Source organism: Oenanthe melanoleuca, chromosome 3 (assembly GCF_029582105.1).
Source record: "Oenanthe melanoleuca isolate GR-GAL-2019-014 chromosome 3, OMel1.0, whole genome shotgun sequence".
NCBI classification, from domain to species: Eukaryota; Metazoa; Chordata; class Aves; order Passeriformes; family Muscicapidae; genus Oenanthe; species Oenanthe melanoleuca.
The window spans coordinates 6,325,440-6,340,422 of NC_079336.1; the positions used below are offsets into that span (position 1 = coordinate 6,325,440).

The 14,983-nt window shown below is 42.1% G+C and overlaps 1 protein-coding gene across 2 annotated transcripts in view; it reads right to left on the minus strand.

Annotated features, from left to right (window-relative positions):
* Positions 1 to 14,983, minus strand: part of LOC130251671 (protein eva-1 homolog C-like) — a 199,308-nt gene that overhangs the window by 92,460 nt on the left and 91,865 nt on the right. For both annotated transcript variants that reach the window (XM_056488501.1, XM_056488502.1), the window contains one exon: positions 9,770 to 9,913. In XM_056488501.1, coding sequence (XP_056344476.1) covers positions 9,770 to 9,913 — 144 coding nt within the window. The remainder of the gene's footprint in view (positions 1 to 9,769; positions 9,914 to 14,983) is intronic.

The following is a 14,983-nucleotide window of genomic DNA, read 5'->3' on the forward strand; positions in this document are numbered from 1 at the left end:
GTGAGAATTCCACCTGGAGAACAAAGTATGTGCCTGCTCATCTAGCAATGAATATCCATTGCACAGAATACACATTGATAAGAGAGTTGATAGTTCTTGCAGTTCAGCTGTCACAACACAAACCCCTGTGTAAATGTTGTCTCCACACCCAAAATGAGACTAACACTTTCTCCCAGAGCTTGGCTGGCCCTGCCTGTGTAACATCACTCATAGCAGGAAACGCTCCTCAGGAGTGAGTGCATTGCACAATAATCCTTGCTGATGCCTGTAGGTGTGGTAACATTCATTACTGCACTTCCCAGCAATTAAATTACACATTTGATCATAGAATCATAGAATCATTTAGGTTGGAAACGGCTCTAAGATCGAGTTCAACCATCAATCCAGACTAATTCATCAGTAAACCACATCCCTAAAATGTGCCTATGTAGTCTCATCAATGGCCTATACCCCTGAGTGCCTATTGTATGAATTTTCTATTACAGCAGCAGCTCACAAACCTCAGCTGTACCAAGACACCACCACAGAGGTCACGTCTCTTTGCACATTTGGTGACTTTCAAAAAATTACTGTTTTTTTCCTTCTCTGTCCTGGTCTTCAAATTCTCTTTTCATGGTCAGGAACAAATCTAATAAATTTTCATTTTCCAAATCCCAGAGGATTTCCTGTTTGTTTCACATTAAAGTGGAGAGAGGGCAGTAGAAACCAGCAGGGCAGTGGTAGGTGCACAGCAGAGAAGTGTGCATATGCTGGTAGAAAGGCACCAGCTGTGAATCCTTCTATAAAGAGTGCAAGGAAATGTCACTTGCCTTGATACATTTTTTTTTTAAAAAAGGCAAATATATATTAATGCAAATGTATCTTAATTGGTCATGGTGTCAAAGGCTGCCGTTAAATTTAATCTAATGCCTGTTTCACTGATCTGTCAGCAATCTCCAGCAGCCTCCAGGCACTAATGAGGGAGCATCAAGGTGTCAGTGCTTCTGGCATTAACCTCAATTAGGAGGAGTTAGGGTGATCAGTGAATCAAGGGTCAGCATTGATTGCTGAGACATTCCTCTGGCTCAGTCTGCAGTCTCCTGATTGAAAAGGGCTGGCAGGGTGGCTGCCAACCTCCTCACCAGTAAAGAAGTCTCATACCTGCCAACATTACTGTTAATTACTATATTTGAAATCTGCACAGGTCTTAACAAGCATGGAGACACAAGAATAACCCTATTTATGAGGCTATTCAATGAGGTTCCCAGGTAAAAAAAACAAACCTGTGGTACTAAAATTATACAAATCTACCACTAACTCATGATCAGAATTTTCAAAGCATCATTAAAGGTATCAATACGACAAAGAATAGAAAGTCTGCACAGCAGGGTTAAGTTTACAGAAAAAAAAGAAATTCATCACAGAGATAACCCATGTAATTTTAATTCTGTTCCACTTCTCTCTCTCCAGAGTTTCTGAAAGATTTCCTTTAGACATGTGACATTTAGATGTCAATTTGCACAATCATTCTCAGGTATATCTGCTTTTCTGGGGTGAAATCATGAATGGATCATGAGTGATTTTGAGACTGTTCCCCTCCTATTCAAGCATGGAGGACAGCTGGGCAGAACCCTCAGGATCCACCCCAGGCCTGAAATCACTCTCTGGATGGCAGATTGCTGTTCAGCCTCAAGGACCTGGACATATTTATGCCAGAGAAAATCATTCTGTGAGAAAATCTATTTAGTAACCTCCAACTTCTGTCAGCCACCATAAAATCTTGGTTACATTGCAGTTTAGCATTACAGTTACTACAGTAGAAACTACAGGTAAATTATAAAACATTTCCCTATGTCCTGGGTTGGTGTTGTGTCTGCTCCTCTCCCGCCCAAGGACACCCTAATTTCTAAATTTATAAAATATATGAATACAAGAATGAAAAAAAAAAGTCCCACCTGCCTCCTTCCTATCACCACTCTACTACAACAGACTGACCACTCCTCCCTGCAGTCTTCCCCTGTGATTTTTGGGCCACAGTCCTCACCAAATGAAACAAAACAAAACAAAACAAAACAAAACAAAACAAAACAAAACAAAACAAAACATACAAAACATAGAGATAAAAGGATTAAAGGTCTCAGGTGCACACCCCTTATGAACAGTGGAGGTCAGGGATTGCATAGTACTTTAGCTAACTCTTTATGGGACTCTTTCCATAGCAGAAGCTCTCCCAGAGTTGAAGGACCACAGCAGCAGGCTTGAAAACCTTGCCTAATTGTAAGGTAGCACTTCTCTTACAGCTCATTCTGCTCAGGATCATAAAAAGTGTCCTTTGAACTCCCTCTCTGCTTCCTCCAGCCCCATCTTCTTTCCTCCCCATCCCCAAGGCAATGATTTTTATCTCCAAGCCTCCATTTCTTCTCTGCAGGAATCAAAGGGGTTTCAAGCCTTTCCCTTGAGGTGATAGCATTACCTGTTCCTCCTCCACCTGAGATGCAGAGCTCTGCTGCCCCAGAATATTTATTTACCCTAATCTGTGTCAGAGCCAGGCTCATTCTGCCCTGTAATGAAGAGTTGTTGTGTCTGTGCCAGGCAGGGCAGGCGTGTTCAGACTCTCCTGGGTTGATTCATATCAAGCTACAGCGAGCTGTACAGTAAGCAAAGACAAACACCAGCAGCACAATGACAGTTTTCAACTACCTGATTTACCAACCTTCATCTTAAAACTAATGGGGCTATTTGTGTCATGTTTCACATCCCAGTGCAACCACTAATGTGAAGCATAAACAGCTCTTTGCCCCTGTAGCATGTTGCTCTGTGGTGCAGGATGGCAGAGCTGCTATAGCCTGTTATGAGCAGGTACCCCAAGCCCATCAGTAAAGCATGTGCCCCACTCACTTCAGCGCTGGCCACTAAAAGAGATGGCATCTTGCCTTTACCTTCAGGTAGTCCATGAACTGCAACAGATCCATGCCATGAATCCAAATTGTGAGTGTCACTGACTGAGAGGTTTCCTCTTTGCTTCTCTCTGAGATGCAGGAAACTGCATCCACAAAAGTTGCTAAATCATCATCAAAAGTGATAAAATCACAGCATCAGAAGTCAGAAAACGTCAGCCTTGAGCTGTCTGGTCACCCATCATGGTGCAGATTTTAGTTACACTGCCACAGCTTTTTTAACAGGTTCTGTTGAAGTATGACTGATTCTGAATGTGAGGGCTAAGTTTCTGAAAGGAAAACAAACTCCTTGCTTTTCCTTCACCTGGATAGAAATATGCAGAAGTCTGGAAGGGGGCTCAACAAGTCCATTTGCTTGCAGAAACTGGTAACAGATGTTATATCACCAGTGAAAATCTACTCTGCCCCATCTCCCATATCACCAGAGGCAGTCCTTGACAGTTTAGAACAAATCTGACCTTGAGAACAGAAGTCTAAAAAAACAACCAGCCAGTCAAAGAAGTCAGCAAATATACTGACCCCATCCAAGCTCCTGGAAATATTTAGGGAATTAATAAAGATGAAATGCAGAAAATGGACCTCAGTCCCATGCAAAACCAATTAATAGGAAAACCCCTCTCCAAACCCACATGTAGAGACTGATATAACCTTGAGCTGAGGTGCAAGGCACCAAGCTGCTATTTGAGAACTTTTTCAGCATTAACACTCATGGCTAGAGGTAATTTCTCAAGAACTTAAATAAACATTATGTTCCTCTTTTACTTGGATAAATCTTAAGAGTTGGAGATCTGTCCAACAATGGGAGTGGAAACCAATAAATACAAGGAGAAAACACTGGTATATCATCAAGTAGAAATGGTAATTTTGACTAAAATAAACATTTGCATGAGAACACGGTGGTTGAAAGGATCTAAGCAGATCATAGAGCCACGGAATCACAGGTTTAGGTAGGAAGGGGCCTTAAAGTTCATCCAGTTCCAAGCCACCCTCACCATGGGCAGGGACACCTTCCACTACCCCAGGCTGCTCAAAGCCCATCCAACCTGGCCTTGAACACTTCCAGGACTGGGTGGATGTAGATGTAGATATCTGCATTGTAGAGGCTCTACAACTAAACACCAGGAGCTCCATTTACAGCCAATACAGGAGAACTGTCACTTCAAATATGCAGTTCATCTCTTTCAGGCACTTAGTTTAGGATGAGATGATTTGTGCCCCAAAAGCAGCTGCTTCTCCACATTACCTGTAAAAGTAGTTTTTCTCAGATGGGAATGTATACACTATAAATCTCTATGGCTTATATGTCTACACTTGGTCAGATGAATCCCACTTCATGAATTTTTCAATATTTGTAGTCATTACATGAGGCCTGGATAGCTTTTTTTTTAAATACTCTATAGCTTGAAGAGAAACACAGGCTTGATACAAAAATGACTCAACAAACCTCTATAAACTTAGGAAAATAAGACAAAGAATTTGAATAGATGTCCTAAACTATGTCTGAACTCAGTGTCTTGACAGTGAAAGTAGCCACATGGAATTATATCAATATTCTGTTCTTTATTTATTTGGTAGGTCAAATCTACATGGCCATGAATTTCAAATCTACATGTTTGTGAGTTCTGTTTCACAGCATTATACAAGAAGCCAAGTTAAACAAACATTAGCAGACATTATACATTCAGTGGAACATCCCTAGAGCTAGATTTCCTAAAATGTTTGTTTGTAAACAGAAATTTTATTTCAACTTTAGAAGAAAGTCTGCATTACACATTCTATGCCTGTCTGTCCCTGCAAGACCCTGCCTGCATTGCCCTGTTTCAAAGGGGTGTAAAAGGCTTCTGTTTTTTCTTGGAAGTCTGGAATTGCTCCTTTTCTATTTTATGCAGGTCTTGGAATTGAGTTTTATAGCAACAGAAAGCTCTTTTGCAGTGATAAAAATACATTTTCTACATTCATGAATTCATAAATGTAAAGAGCAAAAGGAACCATTACATTCATCCAGCCTGAGGCATTGATAGATTTACTGCACAGGAGCTAATGCACCACAGCACAGTCCCTTTGAGATGACAGGAGAGAATTTGTACAGCTTTTTTGCCTCCCTCCTCATCATCATCATGAGGGCAACCACCTCAGAGCTGCCTTGTTCAAAAAAGACCCTGCCTCTAGTCCAACTTGGAAGAACATTTATTTAAACACATCATTTTAGAGAAAGCCAGGCTCTTTCCCAAGCACTCAGAGAAAGCAGAGGTCAGCACACCCCCATCACCCCAGAGTACCTTTTCCACCTCTCCTTGACCCCATTTGGTCTCAGGAGCACCAGACCCCCCCAGGCAGCAGTAGCTGCTGCCCCTGTGCTCAGCCTTTGTTCTTTACCTGCACAGTCTCTCGTTGGGACGTGAAGCACTTGGCCCCTGGGACTCAGCTTATTGCCTCATAAAGCAGGATGGCAGGATTATTAATGTGGCAGAACCTGCAGGGTTTTCCAAGCAATTTATGAGTTACCATGGCAGTTCATTAGCCCTCAGCCCAATGACCCCTTCCTGGAGAGCATGAATCAAGCAGGAGGCACGCACACATCTAAATGTATGACAGATATTCACATCAAAAACACATCCAAGGCCATATTTCCTCCATTTTGTTCAGCACATGTCCAACCACAGCACTAAAAAGTCACCAGTAATCAGGACTGATAACCAACCCACTGAAACACATCTAGACACAAAGGAATTCACTCCCCCTCTTTTTTTCTTTTATTATCATCAAGCCATTTCTGATGGATGCCTGCATTTAAACAACAGCAGGTCCTTAGCAGAAGGACTGCATGGACTGCACAGGGAGGCAGGTCTGGCAGTGGGGACAGAGGACACTGAATGGCTCCCCTGACTTACAGTGCTCAGAATAAGGTTTCATTTTACACAGAGACAAGACCCTGATCCCCACTCAAGGAAGAATTTGAGAAAATATTTAACTTTCATGGTAATTATCCATAGGTCTTAAAATAAAGCACACACTTCAATGCTTCCTTGAGTCCAAGTGGCACTGTGTGTGTGAAAAAATTCCACAGGTTTTAATGCAGTGCTTAGTTAGGACTTCAGCACAGACCAAAAAACTAATCTAGCAAACTAGAGAGGAAAGAGATACAGAGAATTAAATACAGCCTTTGAAGTTAATAACTGGACAATTAAGAAAATGAAAATATTGTGAGCCCAGTAAGTTTTATCTGTAAGTACAAAACCACTATCAAGCTACTCACAGATATTATAAAAAATACATTGTTTTATACCAAAGAAAGACAGAGAAAAAGGAAGATGTTTGGGTGAAGAGGAAAGGAGGAGAGAGAGACTTCTAGTAAGTCTTTATTGCATTATTTTCTCAGTTGCATTAATGCTTTTTAATGTTGTTTTCTTCTCTAAGACTTTCAGGGTATTTTAAAGAAAAAGCAGAGCTAAAATTTTTACATTATTACAGCTGCCACACTCAGACTTCAACTTCACCATGCCTTATGTGTTTCCCAGAATGAACTTGCCTTTTCCTTTTGAAAAAATAATTAATGTATTTATTACTGCAGTAATGGGACCCACATACTGGAAAATCCCACCTTCCACACCATTCCATTAGCTAAAACTGGCTTTGGGCCAAATTTCTGTACTTCAGCTCCTGCCAAGGTTCAGGTTTGGAATGTTTTTACATTGGAGGATTTTTCATCTGTTTCCCTGGCTGGGCTAATGGGACCCTAATGCACACAAGAGATCTCTATCACACCAGGCTGCTGGGTACTTGTTTGCCTCAGTCATCTTGTACATACACACAAACTGGTGGCACTTCCCTCTCAGCTGAGTGATGCCAACAGGCCTTGAACCCACAGTGCAAAGGGGTATCACTTGATATGGAGAGCTGCTGACTTGAGACATTCCCACTGGCTGGAGTCATTTCAACCAGTATTTTAAAAATATACAGCTGAGCAAAAAGTTAGATGACACCTTTATTTAAGAACAGATTCATCAGCAAAATTGTGTGTGTCTGGCAGGAATTCTCATGTCCAATAAAACATGGAAGCTAGAGGAATGAACCTTCAAGAAATATGGATATGGCTTAAAGAAAGGAAAGCTCTTGCCTCATCCATTCAGCTCTTGGAGACCTGGAGTAGGGCCCAGGTCCTGCTGTCAGGCTAGAGAAGAGCAGTGTGGATATGATGACCTGAGAGACCTTGCAGATGTTCTCCTGCCAGGACTGGGAGATAAGACCCCTCACCAGCTCTTCACTACACCATAAACATTACCAATCTGTCACAGGGTCCATCTCAGCTGTCATTTCTGCTAACAGCTCATGAGATTTTAGTTAATATTACCTTTTGTCACCCCATAAATTACTTACTTGGCAGACTTTTTTCATGAGCTATCAGAAGAAGACATATTGGTCTCTTTCCAGTCCTTCCCATGCTTTAGCATCACAAGCAGAGCTCAGCTGCTCTGTCCCCATAGTTCCTGAGGTTCCTCACATAGGAAATGTCTGCATGATGACTCTCCAACCCACAGCCACAGCCATCACTGTTCCTGCTCTCACCACCTCTTCTGAAGCAGCACAGCAGGTCAGTGCTGGCCAAGGACACATGGCAGCTTTTCTCACAGGTAAGAGCAGTGACACATGGCAGGATGTCTCTGCCACAGTCTGGCAGGCAGAGAGTGGCAGAGAGGAGCAGACTGACTGCACTGCCTGATCTCAGTGCTGGGGCTGCTTACTTGAAGCAGCAGCAAAAAGGGTTGAAGTGACACTCAGAAAACCCCCTCTGTACACCCACCACATTTCCCAAGCTATGCCAGAGTCGCTGCATCTTTCACTGATCTCCAGAAAACAGCAGCAAGAGACAACGTGTTTCCAGGTGCAAGAGGTGGGAAACAGACATGTATTGAGATCCAGGCAGTAGGGAAGTGTAGCCGTGCCCATTTGTCCCAGCCTGTCCCCTTCACTCCCAGTTTTGGTGAAAAGAGGAGAGCTCTATACCAGGAGCCATAGTGTGTACAGCTTTAGGGAAATCTGAACCAAAGAGACAGCCAGCAGGATGTTTTCTACACTGGTATCATTCTCTAGGCCATAAGAATAGCAAACTGTTTGGTTTTATCATTTCTTCTAAAAGAATTCCAGGACTTAGTTCTGTCTGGCACAAGCACATGGAACTGGAATTTTATTTCTTGTTCATTTCATTTTCACGTGTTGAAGGACTTTGCTATTTGAGGCAAGAAATATGTGTCTGTTGATCACAAAATCCAGTTCAGAGACATGTCTGAGATCATAGTTTTGAAAAGGAGCCATGGCCACCTTCAAAGGATGAGGCAGATTTTACCCACAGAAAAGCAAAACATGCCATTTTGTGCTCTCAAGCATGACTCATTTCCTGATGCAGTTAGGCTTGGACTAGGGAGTTAAGGTCAGATTAAGAGATCATTAGTGCCTTTTGTAGTGGACTTTGAGACCAGGAGCACAATTCTAGAATAAGGCCATGGAGGCCTTTGAAGAAGAAATCCACTTGGAAATACATCATGGGTCTCTGTTTGTTTTCCTTGGATTTTTGAGGGATGGACTCCTGTTTTTCCTTCTACATTGCCTTAGTTTCTGTCAAATTCCCATGAAGATAAGCTTCTCCCAGCCTTTTTATGAGAAAAGTGATATAAAAACATCACCTTCCTGACTAGAAAATTCACAGGGCTTTGCAAGGATAGCCTGCTCCTTCTTGCTGCATCACTTCAAACAAAACCCAACCTCCCAGCCACTCCTGCCAAACAAAACAACAGCCAGACAAGCTGAGAGCCTGATGCTCCTGCATCAATGTCTCTGCTTCTCAGGGTGATGCACATGAACCATGCTGCAGCCACTGAACAAAATGCTTTAGTGACTCCATCTCAAATGCTTTCTGTCACACTCAGCATGCTGCAGTTACACAAACAGAGTGACCCACAGACCTACTGTGGTCTGAGGGCACAGGGAGCTTCTCCTTTACTCCATGTCCCTCTGTCTGCTCAGCACATTCAGTACAGCACCAACATTGGCACTTCCAGATGGATGCAGAAAGGAATACAGAGAGAGAGAGACTGAGCTGGTCCTAGTGACAGCTATGTAAGCTGAGCCCTGAAGGAAGTATTTTCAAATATGTCAGCTACAAATGACCAAAATGTCATCAGAGTAAGAAGACAGATGTTGTTTTTATACTACAGAGCTCAGACAGGAACAATTTTTCCTCTGTTGCAAAATAAGATGACTAGTCAGGTAAGAGCACAGTGTCTGCCCAATGCTATGACTTAAGCTCCCAGCTGAGAGCACCAACTGTTTATTTTTCTTTTTTTAAATAACAGTATTTTGTTAGAAAAATTGTTGCGATGTTTACCTGGAAATTTTGGGAGCGATTTTCTACTAATTCAGTGGATGAGTATGGTTTGGTAATCATCTGATTCTATGGGACAAAATGAAATAAATACAGAATAAAGTAATAATGATCCTACTGATAACCACAGCTTTGTTGCAGGATGCCAACATTCAGTGTGTAAATATCCACTGAGCAGATTGACTTCATTGCCAGATTTTCCTGCCTTGAAGAAGCAGATGAATGGGTTAATAAATACCATTTCCTCTTCCTTTGTTTTTTCTGTAAAGCCAATGAGTACCAAAAGTGACAGAATTAAACTACTCTGGTGGTCCAAAGCTTTCCCTTGTTGACCAAATAAGAATCACCAACTGGAAGCCAACGAGAAGTTCAACAACTTTTTGCATCTTATTATCCACACACACTGTTCAACAAACATAGACCCCAGTAAGAGTTAGAGAATTCTGTAACTTACCACAGGTGTAGATGACATTAAGATGCTTTTGGATGCCTGGGTAACAAGGATCTCCAAATTCATAGGTGCTGGCATATATGCTGCAGCTTCTTTTCCCGTGACAGCGCTTGATCATGAGCTGAAGAGCAGTAGCTGACTGACACTCTAAAAAGGAAAAAAATACATATCTGTGAATATTTGTCCATTCACAACAGAAATGGCCTAAAAATAATTTACCAGTTGCAGACTGTGGGAGCACATACAAGATTTCCAAATTTAAAAATCTTTGTCTTTACATGAGAAGGTGTATCTGACTCTAACACATCTCTAAAAAATTGAAAGAACTCCAAAGAATCAGAAATCCCCAAACATCCATACAAAGAAGGCTGAGAATAAAAGATGTTTCATCTTTGTAACAATCACAAGAGGTGTCTCAAATCTCCCTCTCTGGCCTCTGGAAAGACAAAGGTGATCAATGTCTCTTTCTGCTCTTAGATGTTGTATTTCTAAATGGAATGAACACTGCTATGAGATATAATAACTATAATATTATCATTTACCATATAACTAGAAATACTGTTTTAATCATATTCATTCCATGTAAGTAGAAACATTTTCTATATTAGAAATTTAGAATATGGAAAGTTCCAAAAGTAAGTGTTTTCCCAAGTATTTTTCTCTACCAGGTGGTTTTGCCTGTTTTCTTACCTAGGATGAGAACAATTTGCACAGATAACATCTTGAGCTTTTAGATGCAAGTCTGACGGTTTGTTTTCACTGTCCAGACTAAGCTCAGGGGGAAATTCACAAGGAGACATTTCTTCAACATCAAATTGTTGCTAAAATGAACAGGACAGCTACAGAGAATGGAATACAAACCCCTTTTGGTCACTAATTAGGAGGAAGGGAAAGGAAAAATGGACTTCAAAAGGTACTGAGTGCTAGGACCAGCATAGCACTAAAAGCCATGAGAGACACAGGAAAGCCACAGAAAATCAAGCCTAGAGGGTAAAATGTCTTTTTTCTCAAATCAAAGGCAGCATTTTATTTTGCATACTGCAAATGACAAAAGAAGAAGGCTCCATGCAAACATTTTCATACTGAAAGTCCCAAACTTCCTTAGGGGATTTCTGATCCAATGAGTGTCAGAGGTTTCAGTGGAAACATCTGGCATGCAGCAAACCTGATTCATTGTCTTTTTGCAAATGTCCAGTTAGAGAAACTCAGCAAATCTAAATGCTGCAGAGGATTTCATGGAGAATGCCTATTCTTTTTATTTATTATTGTTCTCACACAAAACAGAGAACATCCCACAGCTGTCTGCTTAGGAGCATACTGTATCTATGAGAGTCTGGGGAATTACACACTGCAGGTCCTGTGGGAGGCACAGCAAGGCTTCTGCACCCTGCATCCCCAGAGGTGGGCAGCCTTTGGGACATTCCTCCTTTAGGAATATGTATGCACTAACAAACTACAGACTCTGCTCTCCACCTTAACAGATTTAATTGATTCTTCAGGTGCCAAAGCTGCAGATTTATCACACTGAAAAATGCTTCTAGGAGTTTTATTTTTCATATACCATCACACATTGACAGCTTTTCTAGCCATCACTAGTCATGTCCTGGGATTGATGGCCTCTTTCCTCCCAGGCAGTTCTGAGCAGGCCATGGTCTCCACCCAAACTGACTTTAGCAGCAGCATCTGTATCAAAAAGCCAAAGGTGGTTAAATTATGGACACACCTTTACCCCCTTTGTTTAATTGATACCCAGTATCTTAGAATGATTTTGCCAGCTAGCATTACTCCAAAGAGGTAATACAGCCTGAGATTAACAGGGCTAGCCCTAACAGTCAATTTGCAGAAGGCTCCCACTGTGTCTTTGGGGCTTTAAGCAGCCTGGTCTAGTGGCTGGTGTTCCTACTCATGGTAGGGGGATTGAAACAAGACTGTCTTTAAGGACCCTTCCAACTCAAACCATTCCAGAATTCTATGATCTTCTGGACTGCCTAGGAGGGTTATCTGGGCCAAGACAATCTGCCATGGACCGTGCTACAGTTTCCTAGTACAGACCTATTTCCAATACCTGTGCCCTTCCTACTACTCAATTACCAGTATACATGTAACCCCAGATACCCAAATTATGTGGGCACAGACCAGGCCAACATAGTCACAAGTACCCATAGTGAAGCCCTCAACTCTCCAACTGCCAGGCTGCTCCAGCTCAACCTGCACCAGCCAAAATGAGCAGAAAAGTAGAAGGAACTCTCTATGCTTCCATTACAGATGAAAGCAGGGCATCCAGATTGTAAAAGCCTCTTTTACATGGACTTTTTGCAAACCATAGGATGAAAAAATATATCCAGAGGGAAACATCACCTGCTGGGACTAGGACACATTAACCATCCCATCATCTAGCTGAAAGCAATATTTGGAGCCTATCCACTCTAACCTCCTGCCCAAAGAATAGTCAGCTTTGATGTTACATCAGGTTGTTTAGGAATTCACCCAAGCAAGTTTTGAAAATCTCCACAGAGAAATATTTCCCAAACTCCTTGGACACTTGATCTTGGGCTAAGCCCCTCTCCAGGTGAAGAATTTTTTGCTTGTATGTAATCAGGTTTCTATTGCTTTTGTGTTCATCTGCTGTTTCCTTCTGTGCATTTCCAAAAATAGCCTTCGCTGAACCACCCATTCCTTAGTAAAAAACAGAAATAAGATCCCACCCAGAGCTTTCTCATCTGGAGACTGAACAACCCTGTGTCCCTCAGTATTGCCCTATGTGCTGTATGCTCCAGTCCCCTGACCAGCTTGCTGGAGCTTTACTGGACTTGCTCCAGTTTTCCAACATCTCTCTTCACCTGTGAATCCCAAAGTGGACACTTCAGTGCTCTAGTTAAGCTGTAACAAGTGTCCTGCCCAATTTGGTGCCATCTACAAACCCAGTCTCAGGTCATTATTGAAGATTTCAAGCAATCTCTGGCTGCTTTTAAGTGACTGCCAGCGTGACTTCAATATAGCACAGTAGAGATTTCTTGTTGTGCTCCACTTTTTGCCTCTTGCTGCAAACAGTCACAACTTAGGTAAGACTTACTGTTTTCCCTGACCTCCAGACCTTAATGAACACCAGAATCTGGAGAATGCAGGAGTGGCAGAAAGTCATCAGAGGTATCCATGTTTCAAGATCCAGCTAAACACTACTGACAATAGCATATAACAATACCCACGTGGTAAATCCAAATACTCTCCTCATTTTCCCCATGTAGGACCTGAGCCATTCTTTTGGAAACAGTCATATTTTTCTAGCTCTGAAAAAAGAGAAATGGGGTCTAGGCACAAATTTTGACCAAGTGTTCACTTCAAAGACTTCCTTTTGCTCACTACAGGGAATTTTCCCTGGTTTTGCCTCCACACAATTTCAAAGCAAAAGTGCTTTGTACATTCCTATAAAGGCCAGGGCAAGCAGCCTGCAGTGTTTTGAGGGAGGACTGCACCAACATTGAAAATAACTTTGTCTCCCATCTTGGATTTCTTGGTCTGTCAACATGTTCAGCCTCCACATAACACATTGAACTGGAAAATGTAAGAGCAGCAATCAGAACCTCCAAATGGGACCATCTTCCTTACACACTTCAAAGGGTTTCTGATAAGGAGTTCATTTAGCTGGGTGCCAAAATGTCATATTCAAGCATCTTTACTCCCTCACTGATGAGCACTGAAGATGTCAATAGTACATCTGAGAGGTGGCTGAGTGATAGATGAGACTACAGAATCTTCATAAATCAGTCACCACTACGTCATTTGGAGCTCTAGAAGGGACAACATGGTATTTTCTTTTACTCCCATGTCTCAGGTTTTATAAAAACACTTATAAAAGCACTGAATTCAATCCTGTTGGATGTTACAAACTGCACATAGGTAATTTAACTTCCAAATGTAAATAAGTCCTTGGGGAGCTCATTGAAGTGAGAGCTCTAATTATATTAGCACCTCTTCAGAAGGTGATTCCAGGCCAGAAGGCTTCACCTCCAGGGGCCCATCCTCAGAGTTCAGAGAGGCAGCAAAACTGAGGGGTTTTATCCATAAATCATGCAGTTATCCTGCCAAAGAGATGCAGGGAAGCCAAGCCCAGCAATGTGGTGCAGCAGAGTTGGGCTGTGGCCAAATTCATTTTTTCCAGGTCTTCAGAAGTGGGAGACTATACATGGGCACTTACTGTACCAGATGTCATGCTCATTCAGGGCAACATTACAGTTGGACTAGATGATCTTAGAGGTCTTTTCCAACCTTAATGATTTTATATTCTATGATCTCCTTTCTTTTGCTGCTTGTTTGCTTGCTAAATGCAAATTCCAAATGTTTTACGAGATACCACCCTGGCACCAGTAACAAACAAGTCACCCCATGTGTCAGAGACGTGGGAAGGAGGCTCACAAATGCCAACACCATATCACTAAGGCTGAGGTAAGTACTGCTAAGCAGAGCCAGGCCCCTGCTGAGAACCTCTTAAAGCCCACAAAGCTCAAATCCCACAATACTGCAATAAAAACTGCTGTAAGGCCTCATGGATGATAGAGAGCCCTCGTGGAGAGATTGGGTCAGAGTTACCCTTGGCTTTCACTATTGGATTGCTTCAGTACAGTGCCAGAGAGCACATACAAATCCTGGCTATGGTGAAACTTTCACATGTGAAAGTGTTTAAAGGTATCATCTGTGCTTTTCAAATATAGCATTTTCAGCTAAAGTCAGGGCTGGGGGGGAGTGGGATCAGCTCACTTTATTCTCTTCACCTCTGACCCCATTTTCTAGAAGTTGCACATCCCTCCAGCCTTGCTCCTGGTGCAAGGTGAATTTCCTTTCCCAGGATCACTTCACAAAGGCAGACCACTGGCCAGCTGGATTTCATAACCCATAGTCTAAGTCCTCAGTGGATAATTCAGCTTACCAGTTGCATTTAGTATGATATGATTCCTTGATCTACTCCATCAGCCCAGCCTCTGTCAGGGTAAAAACCCAAACCAGAGCAATAGAGCCATGATGGAGAATTTTACCAGCTGCAGTTTGCAGACTGTGTTGGCTTTAAAACTGGAATTGGTCTCGGTGATGTAATGTCCATATCATCAAGCTCACCACAATGAATGGATTTTAGTCAGTCTAAGGCTGCTTCCCAGCATGACTATTTCTTTATTACCTCTTCCTGGTGAAAAATAAAAAAAAAAAAAAAAAAAGAAACTGGAG